Source organism: Anabas testudineus, chromosome 4, assembly GCF_900324465.2.
Source record: "Anabas testudineus chromosome 4, fAnaTes1.2, whole genome shotgun sequence".
NCBI lineage: Eukaryota > Metazoa > Chordata > Actinopteri > Anabantiformes > Anabantidae > Anabas > Anabas testudineus.
Genome location: NC_046613.1, coordinates 6,613,242 through 6,636,910, shown reverse-complemented (window position 1 = coordinate 6,636,910; position 23,669 = coordinate 6,613,242). Strand labels below are relative to the sequence as shown.

The following is a 23,669-nucleotide window of genomic DNA, read 5'->3' as shown; positions in this document are numbered from 1 at the left end:
ACTGAACGCTGTAGAATTTCCAGGAAGAAGTACATCAATGAAGTCCGTGTGACGAAGCCCATAACAGCTGGGATCCTTTCTACTGACCTCAGCAGAGGTTTAAGAAACACAGTTGATAAACACTTGTTTATTGCAGCATATCTACCTGCTCCTACCAAAGTGAAAGTACACAGGTGTTTCAACAGAAATATATTTAATATAATTACTGTGTGTACTTCTCTAGTAAAAAAAAAAAGTGACTCTATTGTCTCTATAGTATAACATCACCTATTACTATCTTAGTTTATTCTTTGAAGCAAAACTGGCTCCACCTTCATACCTACTGCACAGACTAGAGTTTCACCAATAAATCAGCTAGGCTAATGTATGAGCCACCATAGGTTATGGTGCATATGTTAGCCGGGCATTGCACAATAGAAATGCCCTAACTAGGTTTACGTTTATTTACTGTATACTGTAGGTGTTTACATCTCTACCTATGAGTAATGGTGAGTTGCTTTTTAACTGTAAATTGTAAATTGGATTTTAGAAACTTCCAAATACAGTGTCAGGACTTTTAAAATGTAGCACGTAGGTATTTAAATGAGATGCATAGTACAATTTAATGATATTTTTGACTGGATAGTTTCCAAAGACATTCCAGTCTGTTTTGTGTTCTGCTCCATGTGTGTTTTTGATGTTGACATGTTGTTTTGGAACATTAATTTGTTCACCCACCTCTCGGCCAAGAAAATCCATGGGGGAAACTGATACTCGACTGTGTGTGTGTGTGTGTGTATGTTTGTGTGCACAGGAATATTTAAGCACTGGCATTATCATATGACTAATTCTAATGTTGTTTTTATCATGTGGGTGTTTGCAGTGATGATTTAATGGGATTGCTTTAAGCTTTTTGGAAAAGCAGATGAAAATGGAGTGTGCGTGACCGTGCATTGGGTTGGTCGTTTCTGCCTGTGATGCTGTTGGCTGGGTGTGTGCACGCGAGCGTGTGTGTGTTATTTATCCGGAGGTGAATCATTAATGTGTTTACTCCGAGCTTAGTTTGTGAAGCCTGACCCGTGTAGAAAAGTCATGTTGTTGAAGGTAAATGCTAGTTTATGCATTTGAAGCTTTATACAAAAAGGGTAGCAGGATATCCCCGATCCTAATTTGGCCTCCCCTCAGTCACTACAAGTGTGGGAAGCTGTGAGTCTTCTCTTAAGAATGATACAAGCTCAGATTGAGGTGAGAGGATGTCTGTGGGCAGAAACACCTGGATGCATTAGCATTTAGACAACACTGTTTGCGTATGTGTGTATGTGCATGTGCATGTGCGTGTGATGCTCAGATCAGCTGTTTGGTGGATGTGGTCTTTGTTGAGTGTTTAGAGTTGCTTTTGACAACATACAAAGATAAAAAGTTTTGTTCATCAGCTCGTTCCCATTATTGGCATAAAGTCGCGATGTGTCTCCAGTCTCATGTAAATGAAGGTTTCCGGTATCTGTAGCCCTGGAAGATGTTCAGTCTGTCTATTTTAAGACTTCTGCTACCCAGAGTACTTATCTGGGTCTTCATTGTTCTCTGAGACAGCAAACTTTACTCCCATGAAAGAAAAAAAAGTCTGCCTTGAATTCTTGAGCCTCTAGCTTTCAGGTCTATAAATGGTACACTCTGTCCTGGGTAGCTGGGCAGAAAAGCCTGACTCCCTGTTACAGAGGATCTGCTTTTTTTCGTGGATCAACTTACAAAACGTTTTTGAGGCTTAAGTTGAAACTGTCTGTGAAGGGTTGACAGCTCATAACTATGGAGCAATGAGTCAGGTGCTGTTGACTGTTTTCCCAAAGCAGATGTTCTCAATATGTTTATTTGCATAGAAAAACACACACACATTTAGTTGCATTAAAAAGGAGATGAAAAATTACTGACCTTCTGTCAGACACTAGACAGTGTTTAACAATAATTGTAGCATAATGGATGGGTTAGTTTATTAGTACTGAGAGAAAGATGTGTTCAGAAATACTGACAGCAGTATCAAAGACTGCCAGGGGTTCTTGATTTGATTTATTCCCGTTAATACACACTTGTGATTGACCAGGGGTTTTCAGCCAAATCCCACAGTGCAGACTTATTTTGTCTTGATTGCAGCAGTTTACAGCCTCCTCTTCCTGAAGTGAGTCATAAGTCAGAGTGGCCTGCGAGCAGAGTCGTTTATAACTCCACTCTCTCCACTCATTCACGCAAATATGCAGAGGCTAAGGAGGGCACTCTGTGGAAAACACGCCGACGCCAGTGCATCATTATATATTATATATATCTACTGGTTGCTTTCTGTAGATTTACACATTAGATGCATCACTGTATGCAAAAATAAAACAGTGCAGGTGTTTTGGGTGTTAACTAAGTGTGTTGTTCGATGTTTATGCTTTGCAGGCGACCTATTGTCCTTTCCTGAGACAGATCATAGAGGAAGCCTTCCACCCTGACAGACGCGAATGCCCCGACATCGAGTACATGTCCGGAGGCCTCACCGACCTGCTGAAGACTGGCTTCAGCATGTTCATGAAGGTCAGGCGTTTCTCACAAACACAAACACACACACACAAACATTTGTAAGTCATGGGCACTAACCCCTACATTTCCTAATTCCCTATCTGCCAAAAGTACCTTGACTTGACAGTCAGTCATGACTCTACATGGCTGCTTCTTTTTACTTCACATTTGGAGAACACAATGAGCTGCACTAGACGGGCCTAACAACATTTTCCCATCTGGCCATCTGGAAGCTAAAAGTTGAAGCCTTCAGCCATTGCCAAGGGCTTTTTTTCTGCACCACACAGTTAATCCCAGTGACAACAGTTTTTCAATGCCTGGGTGACACCCTGAGTGCTTTGTTGGTGCATCATCTCAGTTGTGATCAAGCGGCGGCACTGTGGGGTCTGGTGACTTGTTTGAAGAAGTTTGCTTTGACAAGAGGAATCCAGAGAAAAGTGGTTTTCATTGTTTGTAAGTGATCAGTACCAATACGGTGCCTCACTAAAGGCTGTGGAGTTACTCTGTTGGTAACTTTGAATACATCAAGCATATTCTGAGGTTATCCCTCTGTATCTCTTTTACTAACCTTAGAACTATATCCATCAGTCTCTTTACTTCTTTTTATTTTAAGGCCGACTATGCATGAAAATCCATGAAACTGACTTGTTCAAGGTTCATATCTGCACATTGAATTAAGGAGATAAGGTCGTGTTTATCAATGTGCCAATTCCCCAGGACTTTTGTATCTAATTTTAAAAATGTGCAAAGTCAAAAGAATTGATTAATAATTAATGTAATTGAATTCATACAATGCATCTGGGGTCATTCACAACATGTAGCAAGCTATGGTGATGATTGGAAGAAATGTGCAGGACAGAGGAAAAATCTTCTATTTGAAAAAAAAACGTAGCAGGGAATGTTTCCCAGAACAGAGAAATTGGAATGACCTATGTATTACATAAATGTTTCCTCAAAATGTCAGAATGGTCGGTGAATCAGTGGTTTACCTTGGAAAACAGAGAGGCGGTGGATGTGCTTTTGTGAGCACAGTTGATCTAAAACAATGAGGCAGCAAAAACCTGAAGTATGAATGTTTCCAGAAACGGGGATCAACACTCAGGAAAAAAAACTTGTAACCATTTTATCACTGATCAAATTAACCATTAAATATAAAAGTCCAGCTGCCATTCAGCATACAGTTGATTATTATTATTATTGATATTATAGACAAACACTGTGTGGTTTAGCTTAAACAATTATAATATTTGATGCCTTTATTAAACACAACCAATATGAAATGGAATATGAACTGGAGCCAAACAGATTTTGACTCCCAGTAATCAAATTCATGTAAACCTTGCTTTACGTCACAGCTCCAACCAATCAATTATTTGTTTTTAGGCCAAAACATACTCCTCAGACGACCAGGAACAAAAGCTGGACAGGAACAGAAACAGAGGAGGAGAAACAAATCCTGTTGGTGGTCTGTTTCACTGACAAGACACAAATCTCACCTTAAAAATGGATGAACACAGAGTAGTCCGTCATTATATAACAGTGATTAATCAGTTTGTTGTCACCAGACTGATTCGTTCTTTTATTTATTTGTTTAGGTATTCATTCATTGTTTTGTGATGTTATGTATCAGAGCATCAGAGGGAAACACGAGGACCTGAATACTTCAGGGTTGTACTAATATTTTGGTTTAATGTTTTTCTGCAAAACACATGTAGTTTTAGGCTTGTGGGTATTGTATATCCACCGCAGAGCAGATCACTGTCCACAGTCTGATTATCCCACATCTGGGGCTGCTTAAAATGATGAATTCCCTGGGGGGGGCAGAGTGGTTGTGTAACCGTGGCCTGGTTTTTCACAAATTAAGAAACTTGGCTCAGGAAGTACCGGCTCAGGCAGAATGAACCTATAAACCTGAACTTGGAGCATTCTATAGGAGCGCGGTGCACACCCTTCATGCAATAAAACAGCTATTTTTAAACACAGGCCCTACTGTGCACTCTACAGTTTATGTTATTAAGCACACTGGACCCTGCAGACTGGATTATGACCCACTGGGAGCTTTTGCACTATTGCTTAAACTGTCATTTTAAACTGTCTGTAATCAAATTGTGTGTGTGTCTGTGTGTGTCTGTGTGTGTGTGTGTGTGTGTGTGTGTGTGTGTGTGTGTGTGTGTGTGTGTGTGTGTGTGTGTGGTGTGCTATGTTTTGCCTTGGACAGAGCCCCAGCTGTACAGGAGATCTGGTTGCTACTCCTTTGGCAGCACGGGGAGAAAAACGCCCGTAGATAAAACCGAGAAACAATTAAACAACTGCTCAGAGAGCTGCTGGATGCTAACAGGCCAATGTCTGTAGTCTTTGTGGTGTGTTAGAGTGCACTGGGTTTGTCTCTGGGTCTGTCTGAGAGATCAGGTTTTTTATTTACATCAAGCTACTGGACAACAATAGTTGTAATGGGGCTTAAATGCATTGTCAAATAGTTCTGTCTCCTCACAGCACTGGCTTTGAGTCCACCGACAGTCCGAATTGATGGATGGAAATAGCTTGTTTTCTAAGTTGGCCTCTAATTGGAAAATCTGGACCTCGATGCTAGAGCAGCTGGGAACCGCGGGTATTGTGGGTGTGTGACTGCCAGCAGTGTGCTTTACTGTAAATAATGTACATGGACAAAATGGAGAGGGAGGAATCTGTTTTTCCTCTCGAGAATAAAGGTTTCTTCTCCTCAGTTACTTAGTGGCACATTTCAGCTGACACCTCTTCACTACACGCTTTGTTTAGCCCCTCCCCCTCCATCTAACCCATGGCTCAGCACACATGGCTCAGACACACTCGCGACTGCAGCGTGTCTTTTCAGACGATTCAAACACACAGGTGATGCGTCTGCTCGCACATGCACCTCGTCTGGGATGCCACAGAGTCTGTCTCGCGTTTCAAATAATAGCATGAGCAGAATGCATTAGTAGACATTTGTTCACACATCTTTATTGAGAAACACATGTTGAATCATCGCAGACACACTTCACAACACACTTTTGGTGCTTCACGTGTACAGCCACTCTCGCCCTGGGTCCGCCCCCTGCAGCCCTGATTGCTCGGTTAGCATTCACAGGCTCCAGATGTGTCCTGCTCGCACCTCCCCAGCCAATAGCACAAATCCATTACTCCCTGGGGGCCAATCATGCTCGGAAGGAAATGCATCTTTAAGTGCTAGTAATGTTTAGAGCTTTCTGACACAGGTGATGTGCGGCATTTATTTCTGTGTCTACATGTGTCATAGGAGGTGTGTTTCTGCTTGCATGTCCATGTGTCAGCCATCATAACACCAGTGCGTAAAGGACATCTGTTCCACTTTGTTTGCAGTTGCAACCACCAGAGTCCCCCTCACATCAGTGTTACCAGAATATCACAGGTGCCCAACTGAGCAGTGACTCAGCAACAGGCCACAGAGACCACTGTTAATAATATGGATGGGAAATGATTAAGTGTTCCTGAACAAAGCAAGTTGTTTATCACAGACTGTTCTAATAATAGGAAACAGTATAAACAACTGAGGTGGTCTAAAAATACACTGACCTATCACAATGTCCCGTCTTCAACTTCAGGTGAATCGTCCACATCCCAGCGACAACACTCTGCTCTTCCTGTTCCTGGTTGGCGGAGTCACACCCTCAGAGCTTCGCCTCATCAAAGAAACCGTCGCCACACACAAACCAGGGACCCAGGTGAGTCAGGAGGCTTTTACTACCAAAGATTGTCTTTTTTTCTGCATCGTCATGGTTGCATTTGCATGCTGGTTAAAATCACTGGAGTTTCCCTTTAAATACAATGTTGAGTTGTTTGGACTTTATTTCAATATTTCAAGCTTTTAAGCTACTTTATATTTTGTGCCACTATAAAGATGTAAGAACTTTCAACTTACTACCATTATTATAGCAACAGGTTTTTTTTATGAGTAACGATGTGCAAAACATATGATGAGTTAAAATATAACACATTACTATCAGCTGCAACATTAAAGTGCTATTTGTAGGTTAATACATCAGTAATAGTAATCATTTATATATACCACAATAACTCTTTTTGTCTGCAGAAAGTGATAATAAAACATTTACTAGTAGTGCAACAATAATAATGACAATAATGTCATTACTTTCAATTACGCTATGTTTTTTTGTTGTTGTAGTATTGCACAGGTATTTATCCATATGTCCCTAAAGAAGTGTTGCAGTGTTATCTTTAACCTAAATTCAACTAAAATACATTATCAACATCATGTGCCACTGACAGGGCATTCAATTTTAGTGTGACACCTCTTTTAACCCTTTTTCATATGCTCCCCAATTCTCTAAGAGTGCGCCCCACCGTGACTCCACCAGTTGCAAATTTATAGACACGTCCTTGAGCTTCTGGGATTGAGATGCCAGAGCGAGCTGACCAACCTTGATTCTATCACAATTAGTTTGTCAGAATGACTCATTCAAATCTCTCCTGTAACGTGGTCCTTTAGAAATGTAGAGGAGTAAAAGGTTGATTGTGCAAAGTGATGATTAAAATCCACACTCGGAAAGAAAAAGAAAAATGAATCTGGCATTGAAGTGACTCATCTCTTTTGAAATATCCAAATTCATAGATAAAGAATAGGGGGAGGCTCACGCGGAACGTTTAGGTGATGGTGGGCGACACGTTGCAGACGAGGCCTGGTAAAGAATGCGTGAATGTGAACGTAAACGCTGACCTACATACACAGGTGGCTCAGATCGTCATCCAGCCTCTGCACATATGACCACAGACCCTACATACATTATATGTTGAGTCTACCTGTCCCTGTGCTTGGCTGGTTCAAGTGCTGATTACACATGCAGTTGACACTAACATGCATAACCCACAGATGAATGCATTTTCTGGGGAAGGAGAGGAGTGTGAGGACGAGGGAGATCAGGCAGGGTAAGGCTGGTTTGTCTTAATAAAAGGCTTTGAGCAAGTGGCCCGAGGCAATGAAAGGCCTGGCAAGGATCAAAGTCTTCCATCTGTAAACTGCAGAACTGAATAAAGGCGAGCTTATATAATGCTGGACCACACATGCTCTGACCCCAGGAGACACATAATAACCTTAGCACCTACATGCTCAACATACTGTGTATAAGCAAGTGTGTGTGTGTGTGTGTGTGTGTGTGTGTGTGATAGCTAATGTCTGTGGCTCAGACATTCATGGAAATTTATACTGAAAACAAACTGCCAAGTTCTGGTCTTGAAACGGACTCACTCTGCCACTACAAACAAGCCTGCTGCCGATTTTAGGTGCTGACCAGAGTTAAAGCAACACTGCTGCGGAGGAGAAACAGAGCTTCCCTATTACACAACAGGAGAGGGCTGTGGCTGTAACGCTGACTAGAGAGCAGCAAGACGGTGCAGCTCTAAGCTGAGGCTGAACAATCCTCTAAATCTGACATTTAGGAATAGATCGTCCACACCCACAATAACATGCTTTGGTAAACGCATCAAAGCCTCACCGGCTGTAGACTTTACAGGTGTATATAAAGTGGTTGTCGCGACGCTTTGCGTCTTTGTGTAGAACACAGATTGAATTTCCAGCTATTAGAATTGTTTGAATACCAGTTTCAGACCCTCTCATTCAATATCACCTACTCTCTAATAGAATTATGTAGAAACCATATGAATTTATACATATAGATTAATTGGCTGGTAACTCAAATGAACTTATCCTCTGTCTTTATCCATCGCAGAACCTATTTCAAAATGGTATTCGTTAGTTTTTAAAGCTTTGCTCTAATAACAAATTCCCATTTTTTCATTGACTGACTGTCTTATATTTGGATTATTACAGTAGCCAAATAAAGCTATTTGCTCAAATGCATTAAGAAACTAAAGTCAGATGACTCCCTCGTGAAGCTGGTTAAGATATTTTACATTATCTATTGTACTCTAGTACCAATAGTACTGTGAAGAAGTACTGATAGTCGTGATTTCTACATCAACCCTGTTTATTTTTGTCAGTTCTGCCTCGTGACACACTCGCACCAGCCCTCGACCTTTCTCACCTGACACCCCCCCACACACTTACGCACCTTTTGCCTGCTCTTTGTTTTTGTTATTTCCAGCCTGTTTTTTTATAAGCATTTGATTTATCTGGATATTTACTCTGAGAATATTATTGACATTATTACGCTTCAACTCAGTTCACTTATCCACGTGAAGGGTCTAAATATGGCATAAGCATGTTGGCTTTTCAACTAATGGTCCCAACATGCCTGAAAAAAGTCATAGTAACCATTTACACCTAAGTCTGAATGACAAAGAGACGAGTGTGATGCTCTCACAGTTTCTCACAATCCTCAAAACACTGTAAATACACAACTTCTGTCTGATTCTTATCACGTGAGCTCGCCCTCAAAGAGAGGTCAGACTCAGAAGATAGTTGGATAGGAGTGTCGTCAGGTATTTTGGAGACGACACTCAGGTTTGAATAACAAGCATGACCTCCTGACAGAAGTAATTAAATCACATCAGGAAAATGAACCAGCTGCTGAAGCACCTGATTCCTGCACCTTGTTGACTGCCAATTTACACTTTACTCATGCTGACATTCACTTCTGAGTGTCGAGCTTCACGCAAGTGACCTATTATAACCGTGTTGAGTGTGTTGTTCTCCGCTCCAGGTGCTGGTTCTGTCCACCAGATTACTGAGGCCCACGGACATCCCTGAACTGCTCTTCGCCACCCAAAGACTGTCACCTGATATCGGTGTATAAAAGGCTGTCACGTGGAAACACACGCACACGCTGAGGGACACGTGCGCCACAAGCATCTCGACACCTCGTCGGGAGTGAGTGGAGTAATGAGATTCGGTGTGAAAAGCTGCCAGTGGAAACCAAAGAGAACAGTGTGCAAATAAAGAAACATTCCTTATATTTCTACGTCGGCACGTTGTGTCGGATTTAATCCGAAAGAGAACTGTAAAATAAAATTGTGAAAACAGCTGGTGGGCCTACTTTTCTTGGAATCTGAAGAAATTGTATACATCACATGTAACTAAGTGGTAAACTTAAAACAATCTCTTACTTTTCACACAGGTTGTTGTTTGTTCATATTGTGCATCCAGTTCAGATGTTAGCCGCTTTGACCCGGTTGTGTTGAAAGCGGGCCGTGCTCCTCGTGTGAACTCATTACAAGTGAGGGTGTGAACAGAGGCCTGCTGTTGTGACAGAGAGAATACACACTCTCTGTTAGCGTCTATTCTCACCTCCACACATCATATGGTGACAAGTCAGAGCAGAATAATTAACAAGTTGTTTCACACTGTCTGCCAAGGCCGATAATGCGCTCACACCTAGAGCTCGCCTACAACCTACAGGGTCCCTCCCACGCTCTCCATAGCCTTTATTCTCTCCGGCATGAATCACAGCAGCTAGAGCTCAGCAATTTCATCCACCTACCCACCTGCATCAGGGCTGAATAGCAAGAGTCTCCCACATATTGTCAAGTAATTCCCATGTTTAGTGGCTGTTATGTTTGGAACAGGATATCTGGGATTCTCTAATTAGGTTTTGAATTGTAAATAAGCAGCTCTTCAACAGAAGGTTTTAATGGAAAGTGCTTGATATCTTTTTGTGCTCGTCTCATGGGAGCTTGCGATTCTCAGAAGAGTCCCTAACAAAACAAGGTCAGCTCTGAGAAAACTAACATGAACTCTTCTGACACTGTGTGCTCGGGCTTCCTCAAATTGATTTTCCAGATTCAAACAGAGCAGTTTTTAAGCTTTTAGCTAAGAAGATCAGAGATGTCACTGTACAGTCATGCTGCCTTCAGTGCTATTTATTGCTGCTGTTATCATGAGAATAGGTTTATTGATTCGGTCAGACTACCTTTTCCTGTGTGCGTCATCTCCATGTCTCATCCATGTTTGTTACATAGACTCTAACAAGTGAAAGTTTTGACATTGTTAGTGCTAATGTTAAAACTATACATGTACTGCCAGGGGCACAATGATAAATGAGAAGCAGAGGCATTTCACTTCAAATTCATCAACATTTTATTGTGAACAAAAAGTGATTTGTAACACATAAATAACAACACGCCCTTTGGACTATTCCTTTTTATAAAGTGCATCAGTGATAATAAACGCCATATGCTACATGCTGTGTCTGCTGCCCCATGACAGTCCCCAAAACCCCCTCCCCTCATCACTCTCTCCTACATAATGATACTACTAAAAATAAACTGAGTGCACACACGTACAGCTGCACAGAGCCCTGGCTCAAGTGGCTGGTTAATAATACCAGCATTAAGGGGTGCCATGTAGTGGCAGTCTGAATAAAGAGCAGCCACAACGGGCAGCACAGCTAAAAATAAACAGTTGAGCCCTCCAGAGACTCCTTGATGTTGGCCAGGAGAGCTTTTTGATTTTATATGCAGAGTCTGGAGTTCAGCCAGTCTCAAAGACTGCTGCCTCTGTGTCCTCAGGTCTTCTCTTCCCCTAAACAGATGAGAATCGTCTGTCGTCGTCGCTTCACCTGACACACGGTGCATCTCAGGCCAGACACCTGCCTGAGGCTGTTACCCCTGCTAACATTCATCTGTTTCCTGCTACATCGAATCACAGTTCATCTCACGCCTGCCTTCTTCAGACAGACTGCAACAAGACGTCAGTGGAGAAGCGTGAATCTTCTCAGTCTTCTTTTCTCTTGCGCGTTCAGTACTTTCATCCAGCCGCTCACACCGAGGTGACAGTCCTGACCTTTGCCGACAGCGCTTGCTTGAATCGCCGCTTCAGGTCTTGCATGTTGGGAGATTTTGGCCTGGGAATGAGGGGCGAGCGCCTCTTCTCTGTGGCGGCACTGGCGGAGGTGTTTGTGGAGTTGGAGGTCGGTGGCGGCTGCTTGGCGAGCTGGCAGCACAGCCTGTAGAAAGCCCCGTGCACCTGGTTGTAGTCCTCGCTGGCAGACACTTCATAGCAGGAGCAGCCCAGCGTCCGTGCCAACAAAGGGCCTTGCTGGGAGTCGACCTGCCTCAGGTGCAGCAGGTCGGCCTTGTTGGCCAGCAGGATTACTGGGGGCACGCTGGCACCGCCAGCACGAACAACCAGCTGATGCAACTGATCGATGAGGTCGAAGCTGCGCCGGTCTGTCACAGAGTACACCAACACCACAGCATCAGCCCACTGGATGGAGCAGGTGACATGGTCAGGTAGACTGATGCCATTATCTGTCATCTGAGAGGGAGAGAAACAGGGAAGCCGATTAAAACGCAGCTCAGCACATGGCATGTTTTTAAAAATGAGACATAATTCAGAGCAGATTAAACGCTGCCTGACTTTCTGCAGCCGATGATAATGATAATGAGAGGAATGCTGACGGGGGCAGACAAGAGCTATAAGGTTTCTCCTCCAGAACAGGGAGCTGTGGGTGACTGGACGTAGATCAGGGTATCATTTACTCTGCCCTCAGACATCCATTAGCCTAAATGGGAGATTAAATAGCCAGACTGGAGGGCAGGATAAAATCCAACACACGCACAGGTATCTTTGGGGCTGGACTATTGCCCAGTCTGGAGGAGCTTGTTGTCTTTGTATTGAATGATCGTCAGATTTGAACAGATCCTCCTTCTTTAAACCCCGTCAGCTGGGAGCACAGAGACGGAGACAGAACAGCTGATCTTACCTCTGCACCCGGGGTGTCCTGAACCTGGATGGTCACTGGATCTCCGTCCACCTGGACTTCTCGGGAGTAGAGATTACCTGCGCACAGAAAAGAGGAATAAACCAGTTTAACAGGAGCCATTTGAGCGACTTGACCTTTAAAAAAACAAAACAAACACCCTGAATCGGTCGGTCACTCACCAGCGTTTCTCTCGTAGTCTCCGATGAAGCGTCGCGTCAGGAATCTCACCACGAGCGCTGCAGCAGAGAGACAGAGGACACGTCAGACACTGAGGTGTCCACAGTAGATTCAACACTGAGCGTCTCCGGCTGCCTCCACTCCACCTTCTTACCTGTCTTCCCGACTCCACCGCCTCCGATCACCGCTATTTTAATGGCCCGGCTCGGACCCGCGTATTCTGGAGCGGGACACTCGGCGATAGTCGTCATGTTCTGGATGAGACGCATCTTGTCCGCTGCTCGGTTCCGTTTGAAGGACAACAGGCTGTGGATCAGCTGCTGCTGCTGCTGTGGATCAGTTGAGTCTCTGACGGTGACGTTTGTTAAATCCTGAGTCCCACACGGAGGCAGCGCGCGCACTCAATGCTGCTGCAGTCCGGCGCACGCGGCTTTTATAGCGCTCGAGCGGTGCTCCCACCTGATTGGACGCTGGTGCAGCCCCACGCCCCCTCCTCAGCTCCCTCGCGCTCTCTCCCCCCCCCCGCCTGCACGTGGAGGGAAACGCTGCAGCGACAGGTGGGAGAGGAGAGAGGAGAGAGGAGCTGCTGTGAATAAAACATCATCTGACCCTCGTGATGATTTGTTTGGTTAGTTTTTCTATGAACTTCACTTTTTGGGTTCTTTTCTTTCCCATGTGCTCGTCTCTCTTCCTCTGTGCTTTGTTGCAGCCTGTGACCTGTTCTGACATGTCCCTCCACCTGTGGGTCCCTCCACCTGGGGGTCCCTCCACCTGGGGGTCCCTCCACCTGGGGGTCCCCCCTCCATACAGGGGGTTGATGGCCCAACAAACACACACACATTCACACATTCACACATACCTGACGAGACATCATGCAAGGTGATGGTGAGAGCTGCTGCTGGTCAACATCCACAGACATGTCCAGTGTTTCTGCCACTTATCTGACAAAGTGTTTGTTTTAAGAGCAACGTATTAAAACATTTGTGTTATGTTTCACAAAATAACAGGAAATGATAGCAGGCTCTTATAATACTGCCTGATTTAACCTGCACCCTTGTCCCACTTTCCTCTGCCTTCTCAGTCACACACACACACACACACACACACACACACACACACACACACACACACACACACACACATCCACCCTCCCCATCTTTCATTTGGGCTCATGTGCTCTGCGGCATTTTGGCATCTCCTCCTCCTGTGATTATGGTCTGGTATGTATTTTCGATTAGACTGCTGATGACAGGCAGCTGCGTTGAAATATGAAATGAGTGCCCAGGATTGATGAGCAGACACACTCACTTTTTGTGGACATAGGTGCACACACACACACACACACACACACACAGCTGTGTCTGTAACCACAACTCAGCAGGAACACTGAACTCCACCCTGGCAGCATTTTTATTAGAGGCTGCATTCTTGCTAATATTGAGTGTAATTGTCCAATAGTTCACATCAGGATTCGCTGTGGGTTGACCACAGCTCAGCTCTGAGGACTGTTTTTTCTTTTTTTATATATAAATTAAAGTCCTGTTGTGAGTACAGTGCCACCGTTTTCTTATCTAAGCTCACACAGCTGAATATTGTGAACACAGAAATATAAAAATGATCACAGATGTTCCCTCGTCTAGCAACTAGGTGAGAAGGCTAACGATGACAATAAAGGGATGGTGCACGCGGAGGTGTTTTTCCCCCGTTGCCTAATAAAAGTCCAGGATTCACTTGTCTGATAAACAGCACAGCCAGAAATGCTGAGTGACTCACCGATAACTGATATTGTTATTGACTTTAAGCTGATTATGACATATTGAGTTCAACATAGCGTGTGTTGTTGCTGGAAAACGACGCTTACGTGGCCATGATACTTTTCATTTGGTAAACTCGTGCCTCCAGGTCACCGTGGCCTTCACTTTCCCCAGGGGGAGACTGGAGATGAATTGAAATACCTCTGAGTGAAGGTGGACACTTCTAACCACAGCAGAGGAGAACAAGGCCTGGCCCAGGATCAGAGTGAGCCGAGTGTCACTCACACAGAGGTGACAATTGATGGTGAGAGAGGGTAAAACGGGGGGTAATCCTTTAGCTGGGGGTGTGGGCAATTGTCAGGGAGAATTCAGGGTATTCACTGCAAACTGAGGAATGTCGAGTTAATTGGGGGGGTTGGCGGAGGGGATGAGGGGCAGGTGAAATCGACTGGAGGAGGAGGGCTTTCGCAGAAGGATTTCCTTGTTGACACAGAAGTGAGGATAGATTTCCCAAGGTGGCCTTGCCTTTCACAGCGGAGCTGAGAAGAGGCATACGGCCGTCACTCGCCCCCCAGGCGTGATCCCACAAAGGACTGTCATTTGGGATACCAGAAACACTGGAGCAGTTTAGCTGCGTCCCTGGGGGCAAACCTCATGAGCCACGGTCATGTGCTTATCAGCTTCATGATAGATCCTTATCATTCCCTTTGCCTTTAATCATTGTCTACAAAGGTGATTATTAGGAGACAATTATGTTACACTGGGCTATCTTCTTAGATTTTTGTTGCCCCTTAGTTACTTCAAAGCTGTATGATGATACAAAACTTAGACTGAACCAACAGATAGAGGGTTTTAAAATGGAGGCAGGTACATATTGTTTTCCGTAATGCATGCACGTGGTGGTCGTTCACTTTCTCTCTTTTCTTGCCGTTTTCTTTTACTGCAGATGCAGATCCATTCACACATCCCTTCATAAATATCTTCTGTTATTTGTTTATATCTACAAGTACATTTGCATTTCCAATGACCAATGGAAATTGTATTGGCCTCCTGGCACAAGCGGTTCTGGGCCCACACAAAGGAAGAGAGGTTGTTGTTTCTTATTGAAATGTAAACCCTCCGACATGTTCCATCATTTGCATACCTCTGAATGTCAACACTGGTTTGGGGTGGGAGGGTGGTGCTTTTAGGGGTTTGTGTGTGCTATGGCACTAGCACTGAATGACAATAGTCCCCAACTCCACCGCCTCCTCTCTGTTCCCCCATCTCTCATTCTGTTGCCCGTTGCACAGCCCATCTCTGGCGTAGCACTGGGGTAACCTCCTTTCTAAGGAATGACGTCAACCTGTCCATCCCCTGTCTGTTTTTGTGTGCCAACATGTAATCCTGTGTACATGTAAAAGACACAGACAGATAAACATAGTTGCTGTAATAACAGAGGATAGGGGCGTTTTCACCTGGTGGGCATGTGACCTTAGCCGTGTGTATTTAAGTTAAGACTTTAAACTCCAGGATTATCCTGTTTTCTCACTTGTTGTTTTTTTTTTCTTCACGTGCAAGTCCTGTGAGCAAAATAGTAAACACATCTACTTCAGTAGTACACACACAGATGTCTTTACAATAGTCATAAGAAGTTAACGTTTAATAAGGTTTCATTTTTTGTAAATAGCGATACAACATCTCACCTTAAATATCCACATAAAGATTTAAAACATGGCAACTGGATAAGGAGTTCCTAATCCACCTTCTCCACAACAGTTGAGTTTAATGCAACATCTTCTGCACCTCTTCTCAGTGTGTACAGTAAATAAGTGTGTTATTGTCAGCACACATATGTAGGTCAAACGGTAACGAAGTCAAACCTGAGCCCAACAGTGTATCCATTAGACCTCACTGACCTACAGAACACAGGATACAAAGTTATAAATCAAGGTCAAATATTTGTTTAATCTCTAAAGTAGAAGTGGATTCATGGATCCTTGGATATCTTTGTTACAACTCATTTCACCTTCAACTTTATTTTTACAATCATCATTGCTCAGACATCCATGGCAACCAACACACACATCATTTATATTCCAATGTAATTTGTACAGTATATAAAAAGAAACCTTGGGAGCTTGGGTGTAATGAGATAAAATCACTGAGAGTATGACAGAGGCACACAGGCGGGGACACGCTGCTCCAGACAGATCATGTTGGGACACAGAGTTCAGTGGTTGGGATTTATGGTTTTGGGCCATCTTTGGTAATTTAGACATTTCCCCAGGGCCTGGACTCTTCGTCTCATCTGCTTTACTGCCCAGCCTGAGTGGAGCTGGAGGCACAGCGTGGTTCAGATTAGGGTCTCATGTGGTGGTTTAATATAGACAAACTGTTTCCTTGGGGGCTGATTCCAGGCCTGGGCTGGAGCTCTGATTTGTGGATGTGGTTGCTCAATGGTCAAAATGACGCTGTTGCCAAGAAGCGCTTCGCATACTGGCAATCGCACAAATAGTAGAAGAACATTTATGCATGGCACTGTGTGTGCTGTGTAATAATGTGCGAGGCATGGAGAGGAATGTCTGGGGACTTGAGTGCAACACAGAGGAAGATGAAACGTGATCCAGACGTGATGGCGGCTCTGGTGTGACTCTTGGCTTCAAATGTCGATTATATGTCTTTATCAGTTTACCGTTGGGAGCATATCCCAGTTGACTCAGTGGGCTGTTATCAGGTGCTGGAACTTCATCATCATGGCACAAGAACAACTTGGTTATGTTTGGGGAAAGATTGTGGTTTGCTGTAGAATAACAATTAAGTAAAGTGAGAAAAGCATATTAGTCCAGTGTTTGTTTCTTTGTGAGACACCAGCAGCAGCAACTTACTACAGCTCAGGCAGGTCGTGTAATTGAAACATGTCTGGTTGATCTGCACCTTCTGGCCAGCTGTAGATACAGCGTGTCCCAGCTGAAGCGTAATTATAGGTGTGATAACCAGAGATAACGGCCATTTAATGAGGTGATAACATTTAGAACGACTCCACTCTTCTCTTGCCTCTGCACAGTCGTCAGCGGGACACAGCGACCCACTCAGCTGACTTGCTCACAAGCAGCGAGAACCAGAGTAATGAATAAGGTAGAACGATGGAGCCTTAGCCACACAGGCCAACGCGGAAAGGCAGAAAATAGAAGAACACTGAGTTCCCCGGTTTTTATTCTGATGGTGTACTATTAAACATCTGTCATCATTATTATTCTCCCATCGTCACCCACCCTTAATTACCTTAGTTATCTTGATACTTTGTCCACGTATCTGTCATCTTTTGCTGCCCCAGAAGCAGCTTTTCCATCAGTTTAGTGTCCTGAGGACTAAACAGTATTTTGTGTGGACACTGACAGACGCGCTCAGTCCTGTCACTACCTCTCACAGGAAGAATGGAGCTGAATATGGGTGGATTAGGCACCTGTGAACACAAATGTGGTGGCAGAAATCTGCATGTCTGAACCTTAACGAAACACTGAAAAACATTACAGCACTGTGCTAACGCTGTGTTCGTATCTCAGTCACTATCCATCATTACACTGTAGACAGGCAGGAGAGAGTGTATTTGAATGCAACAGCAACACAGAGAGAGTTTGAGGTCCAATAATTAAATTTAATGTGAAATATCATTAAAAAAAAACCCAGAGGAGACTTAAAGCAGTTGTTTTGGAGAATCAGTGGCAGCTGTACCCTTCACTGAGCTGTCTTCACCTTCACACCTACACTGATGCTAGACTGTTTCCCAGTGACCTGTATCTGACCCGCATCCTTTCACAGATTGTTGGTATTTGTTTTGTAGTATAGTTCATCATCAGTTACTTTTCTTTACCTACTATAAAGCCTACTAGATCTGTCTGCACACCCCTTGAGTCTGTGCACGTGTTCAACCAGCCAACAAGCTGACTGGAACCTGGTTACTTAAGTGCATGTAAACGCACTGCATGACAATATGCGCTCAAGGTTGAGGACCTCACACTCATTCATATGCACATACACACCCACACAGACTCCCATGCTTTGGCATAAGTGAACACAGAGTGCGTGTTTGTGTGTGTCCGTCTGATTCAGAGGCAGGCTCAGACGAACATCCTCGTAGGTTCCCAAGGCCACCTCTCTGTGTACAGCGCCTGTCTTTTGTGAGGACACTTAACAGGAAGAGAGACCGCGAGAAAACAGATGCCGGGTGTTTTAATCAGCATGTGCGTTAGCGGAAGTGCAAAAGAAAGAAGAAATTGAGAATCTTGTCACATTATGCAACACAAGTATGTGTTGTGCTTAAGTGTTGTTTTCCTTCATGTGCTCATCCCTCTTCTTCTTTGCTGAGTTTCACTTAACTGTTCATGCCTCTGCTCTCTTCAGCCCCACCACAGACGGTGCTGGTTAAGCACACATGCTCTCGACCTCCAGCCAGCCTTTCAGAACACACAATATGTCTGCATGCTGCACGGAGGAGCTGTGGCGTAGCCGGGGCTATTAGGATGCCACAAAGTGAGAAAGACAAAACAGACGGGCCAAACTGCTCCAGGAAATAATGGAGGATACGTGTCAGTGTTCTTGGAGGGTACACACTGTACCGTGCACAAAAAATGGCACCAAATGCACTGGAAAGAGGGAATAGACATGCGTCACACATGTTGAGCAGTGGAGTACCACAGAGTCTCCGTGACTACAGATGACACCTTATGTTTAGGCCCATTCATCACATGAAGCTGAAGATTTGTGATGCAATAGGATTTTAGTAATGTTACTAATTCATAAAGAATTAATATTTGCACATATAGAAGAACGATAGTGGACGCATTCATGTTTTCAAGGCAGGCAGTCGTCTTTGTGGCAGATATTCCACTGGTTTGACGCAGGAGAGGAAGTCAAGGTGAGCTCAGTTCTTTTTACGCTTGTAACAGATTAGAAAAAAACTAAAAGACCATTTATTTTTCATATGCTAGAAAAGGAAATTCATGAGCAAAAATAGTTATTGAGTCAGCATTTATGTTTACATCCTGCACAGCTCACTACTGTCTGTCTAAGGATTTACCCCAGATTTTGATAGAGAACCTCCAAATTTCCTCCCAGCTACTCATTTAAACCCCACAGTTCATGAAATGTTGAGCTTTGACTCCACTGTTGGGCAGTAAAGCATTAGGCTAACATTTAACAGTAATGTGATTACTGGTCCTTCTTCACTAACAAGTTGTGTAAACTGAATTACAATGACCAATCTCAAAGTTATCTTGACAATGATTGTTTCATTGTCTTAACAGGAGTTTGACAAGATGATATCAGTTTGGTCTTTCTGCCTTCAGCTGACAAACTCCAGGATGTTATAGCTATTGTATTCCAGTTGCACGATTAATAAAGTAATCTAGGCTAAAAGGCTAATTCTTTTTTCAATAAGTAGTATGAGCTCTTACATATGACATATTGCATTGATGGTTTCATCTATCAACAGCTGTCTGTCATTCAGACATTGATCATTTTTGCATTAACATTCTTCACAAGCTTACACGTTCAGCTGGCATCAGATTAATGGGAAGGACGCTGCTGTTAGTTGCTGTAACAAAATCAGGAGGTGTCATTTAATCACTGGATTTACTAAATGCACCCACATAAACTCACTGTATGTTTTGTTTCCTTTTCTAATCCCTTTACCCTGTTAAATCCAAATCTCAAATGTAAGTCTGTGCTAAAGACAGATGAGGGTGATGGTACGTTCACTTAGCAGATCTCCGGTCTCACAAGCACCTGGCAGAGTGAATTATTGCGGTTCACAGGACTGGAAAGTAGGTCACGCTCCAGTGCTTTCTGCAGGTTTCTCAGCTCACTGTAGTCATCCAGTTATACAAACGGATCTATTGTTATTAACCGTGATCAGGACAAGATGCTCCTGAGCTTTCGGAAAGGACGAAGAGCAGCTCAGGAATCTAGATCTGCTATAAAAATAAGGAAAGAATGCCGGGAGTACAGTTTGTGATCATGTGTGTATGTGTGTGGTTGGTTTCAAATGGCGTGATGAGTTGGGGTTTAAGCCCATTGGGACGGTCAGCGCTGCACTAATACATCTGTAGTTTAAGACCTAGTTCTCTCATGTTTCATTAAATTCTCCACTGTTCATTCTCCTGTTATCGTACAGATGAAGAGTCTCTTCCCACAGGCTGATGGCAAAACAAGTCGGCAAGAGCCATTGTCCCTGTTTGAATTGTGTAAAAACCTGATAAAAACTGGGTCAGAGCTTTATATAGCCTCACTGAAACTGTTACCCACTGACACTGTGACCTCCTGTCATAAACCTGTGTTTAAATCAACTGTTGAGTGAGTGTTACATAAACATTGTTTGCGACCCTTTTCCTCTGGGTGCTGTACATCTATTTGATGACATACAGCAATGAGTCACCCACACGATAATGTGCATGGACTTAAATGTGCACATGTATACACGCCGCATGATACACATACAGTTTCTGGGGCTGCCTGTGTTAGATGCTCACACTGAACTCCTGTGATCCCTGATTTTTGCTATGAGAACTGTTGTGCCACTGTCACTGCCTTGCTGCCTGAAAGGAGAGAGTTGAAGAAGAGCAGGTGCGTTTCAGGGTAGCTGATCGTGGAGAGGCAGTGGACGGGGATGTTATCTGACTTGGTATTTCTGAATTTGTGTGATGGGTATTTTTCTACTTCAAAATGTATAATTTCAGCTTCTGCTGTAATAGGTAGTCTTAGTGTTTCATTTGAAATACTATTTCACTTTGACATTAAACATCTCCCTTCCTGTCTAAAAGGCACTTCCTGTCAGTTATTATAGGAACTACATTTTCTGCTCTTTACACAGGCTAAATGATCAATTTACTGTTCAGAAATAATAATAATAAAACCCAGTGTTTACTTGTGTCTTTTAGAACATTAGATGCATTCAACATGTGCTTCTCCCTGAATTATACGCGAAGCCGCTGCTGACAGAGACGTCAACAGGACAGTGTGTCGACAGAGTTGCAGCCACTACCCAACATGCCCTGCTCCTGTGTTTGGAACAGCATGTACCACAACCCAATGAGCATGCCACAGCTTGTGTGTTTGTGACTAACAATTGACTCTCTCTTTTGTCTTTGTAGAGTGGACAGCTCTCCCTGTTCTCGAGCTTTTATCATCTCTGTCCTTGCTTCTCTTATTATAATACGCACAATGGTTAGTTTGTAATGTTTAAATGTCCATTAAGAGCTGCAAGTGCAGACTGAGGAATGTAACCAGGATGCTACCATACCAATCAGGTCACGTCTGATTGGAGATACCAATAAAATTTAATTGTGTAGCGCGTCTCTGTGTGATGTGGGTATGCTGTAATGACTCCAATTTGAAGAACAGCCCCGTCTCCTAAGTGAAAGTGTTTTACATACAACAAATGTGCTTCAGTGAGCACAATTTAATGTCTCCACGGTATATTTCAGCCCATCCAGTTTCATCTTGCGGAATTAGGGCACATTTGTCACATAAAACCACATTAGATCATACATTACGTAATGCTCATGCCATTGATGCAGGACACATAATCAAAAAAATCAGGCACACACACACAATAGCTTGCCTTCTCCTTTAGAAGAGTATACCCAAAAATATACACACAATATGTGCTTCATTTTTAGAAAAGGTTGACAAAGCTTACAAAAAATAAGTAATTATTTACTTGTGGTATGTTGTAGGTTCATTTAATATTGTATGCATGCTAAACATCCATTTGTTTATTTAAAAAGTATTTAAAACATGATTTAGGCTCATTAGTCTCATGGTGTTTGCAGCGATCACTGGAACATGCAGCACCAGCTCTAGTATAGTAAAAAATCATAGTTCCCGTTTCAAGCACACTCCTATAAACCAGTCTTAATAGACCATTTCTTGAGACTGAAGAGAACCACAGACTCTAAACTGGAGGATTGTTTTTCTAGCTGTACAGAAATTATGCATAATTCATTTCTCTCCGTTTGTAGCGGCTGAACAACAGGAAGGTCATCAGTGCTTTTAGTCTCTCTGCCAGCCTCATTTACTGGAAACATTCTCAGAGCTTGAGTTTTTTTGTTTTTTTTTCTGTGTCTGTGTGTGTTTGTCTGTCTGTATGTAGTGCACGTGCACCCGCATCAAAATCCAAACATTCAGCCAAACTTCTGATCTCTACTGAGGCGAGCAGTGAAGGTCCTCTGAAGTTCACCTGCTGGCTGGAGAAAGAAAAATAACAACAAAAAAAAAAACTTGTTGTGGATACAAAAGTCCTGTCAGCGCCATCCAAACATGAGGAGGAAAACACAGCAGTGAGAGAGATTAAAGCTCCAAATAAACAAAGACTGAATTCACCTACTTTCTCTGTTCATCTGAAACCTCGCGTCAACACATAAACCGCCCTACAAAGCCTGGAACACAAATGAACCAGATTTTATCTCAGCGCTGGGAGTAGATCATCAGGTGGACTCAACTGGAGCTGTTTTCATGCCTATTTTGGTTTGCGAATAACAAAGAATGTGAATGAAATGTAGTTTTGACTGTGAGCACATTATCCTGTGTACACATGAGGAGCTGCAGTAATTGTAATAAGAGCGGCGGGAGTCAGGAAAAAGGGGCAGTTTCAACAACCACCAGTGCTATTAATACAGACTGGACCGAAATAGAAGTAAGTCTGGGAACATTTTGTGTCAAGAGCTTAAAAACTACCACCGCATGTACAGTAACTGTTTCCCTGTCGATCAAACGGATTTATTAATAAACCCATGAGAACATGCCAATCAAACTAATTTGTCAATAGGCCCACGGTGCATACCAAACGTCTGATCAACAATGAAACGCTCCCATCCTCCACAGCTCAGACTGGCAACCCCTTCTGTGGCGCTGTGTTATTTGTTTTTCTGTGAATACTTTTATTCTTCTCTCCTTCCCCACTCCTTTTGAACTATGTTAATCATAATTATTTGTTGTTTTCCCTTCTTTTTTTCGTTCACATGCAAATGGTAAGGAGATAATTGCCAGGAGATTGTTGTGAAAGCACGAACTAAGCCAGTGGTGAATGAATGTGTCCCCAGGGCCCGGGACTCCTGCGGAGCTTTTTAGAGAGGACACTTACCTTTTAATGGCCTCGCTGTTCATTCAGATCAACTAATTGGTGGTTAGAGTGCAGAATACCTGCAAAATTGAATGATTGGTTATTTAGTCCTCAAATGTTAAGAATGAGAACAAGAGCACAAGGCTAAGCTGGGCGAATGGGAAAAGCTTTTTCACAAACTCTTTTTTATTAAACTGTCCTGTGAACACTTTATCTTTCACAAATCGCTTACTTAAATGTGAAATGTCCCTTTAATGTAATTGCTTGGGATAAATCTCTTACATTTGATCAATTTTAGCAATGATGTACTAGCCAGATAGACGTTTTTCTTTGTAATCTTCTTAATCAGTTTTTCATTTAACATTACCAACATCAATATGTGCTGTTCTTTAAATCTTTGTGAATGAAATATATTTGGATTTTGGACTGTTGGTG

General features: G+C 43.2%; 2 protein-coding genes across 2 annotated transcripts in view; one reads left to right on the top strand and one right to left on the bottom strand.

The window, feature by feature from the left end:
• scfd2 (sec1 family domain containing 2) overlaps positions 1 to 9,523 on the top strand; it is a 75,023-nt gene extending 65,500 nt beyond the window's left edge. The window contains exons 7-9 of the mRNA XM_026345760.1: positions 2,410 to 2,544; positions 6,129 to 6,248; positions 9,204 to 9,523. Coding sequence (XP_026201545.1) covers positions 2,410 to 2,544; positions 6,129 to 6,248; positions 9,204 to 9,296 — 348 coding nt within the window. The 3' untranslated portion in view covers positions 9,297 to 9,523. The remainder of the gene's footprint in view (positions 1 to 2,409; positions 2,545 to 6,128; positions 6,249 to 9,203) is intronic.
• Positions 9,524 to 10,558: 1,035 nt separating this feature from the next.
• rasl11b (RAS-like, family 11, member B) lies at positions 10,559 to 12,783 on the bottom strand. Its single transcript, XM_026345761.1, has 4 exons — positions 12,535 to 12,783; positions 12,383 to 12,439; positions 12,204 to 12,280; positions 10,559 to 11,755 (listed from the first exon to the last, which is right to left on the bottom strand). The coding sequence occupies exons 1-4, from the start codon at positions 12,647 to 12,649 to the stop codon at positions 11,258 to 11,260; spliced, it is 747 nt and encodes a 248-aa protein (XP_026201546.1). The 5' UTR covers positions 12,650 to 12,783; the 3' UTR covers positions 10,559 to 11,257.
• Between the last annotated feature and the right edge of the window lie 10,886 nt (positions 12,784 to 23,669).

What these genes read in the sequence shown, in the direction of transcription:
- rasl11b (XM_026345761.1), bottom strand. Translation starts at nt 12,649, where the DNA reads ATGCGTCTCATCCAGAACATGACGACTATCGCCGAGTGTCCCGCTCCA. An exon ending in CGGTGGAGTCGGGAAGACAG is followed by an intron (nt 12,440 to 12,534) that starts GTAAGAAGGTGG and finishes TCTCTGCTGCAG; the next exon opens with CGCTCGTGGTGAGATTCCTG. An exon ending in AGACTACGAGAGAAACGCTG is followed by an intron (nt 12,281 to 12,382) that starts GTGAGTGACCGA and finishes TTCTGTGCGCAG; the next exon opens with GTAATCTCTACTCCCGAGAA.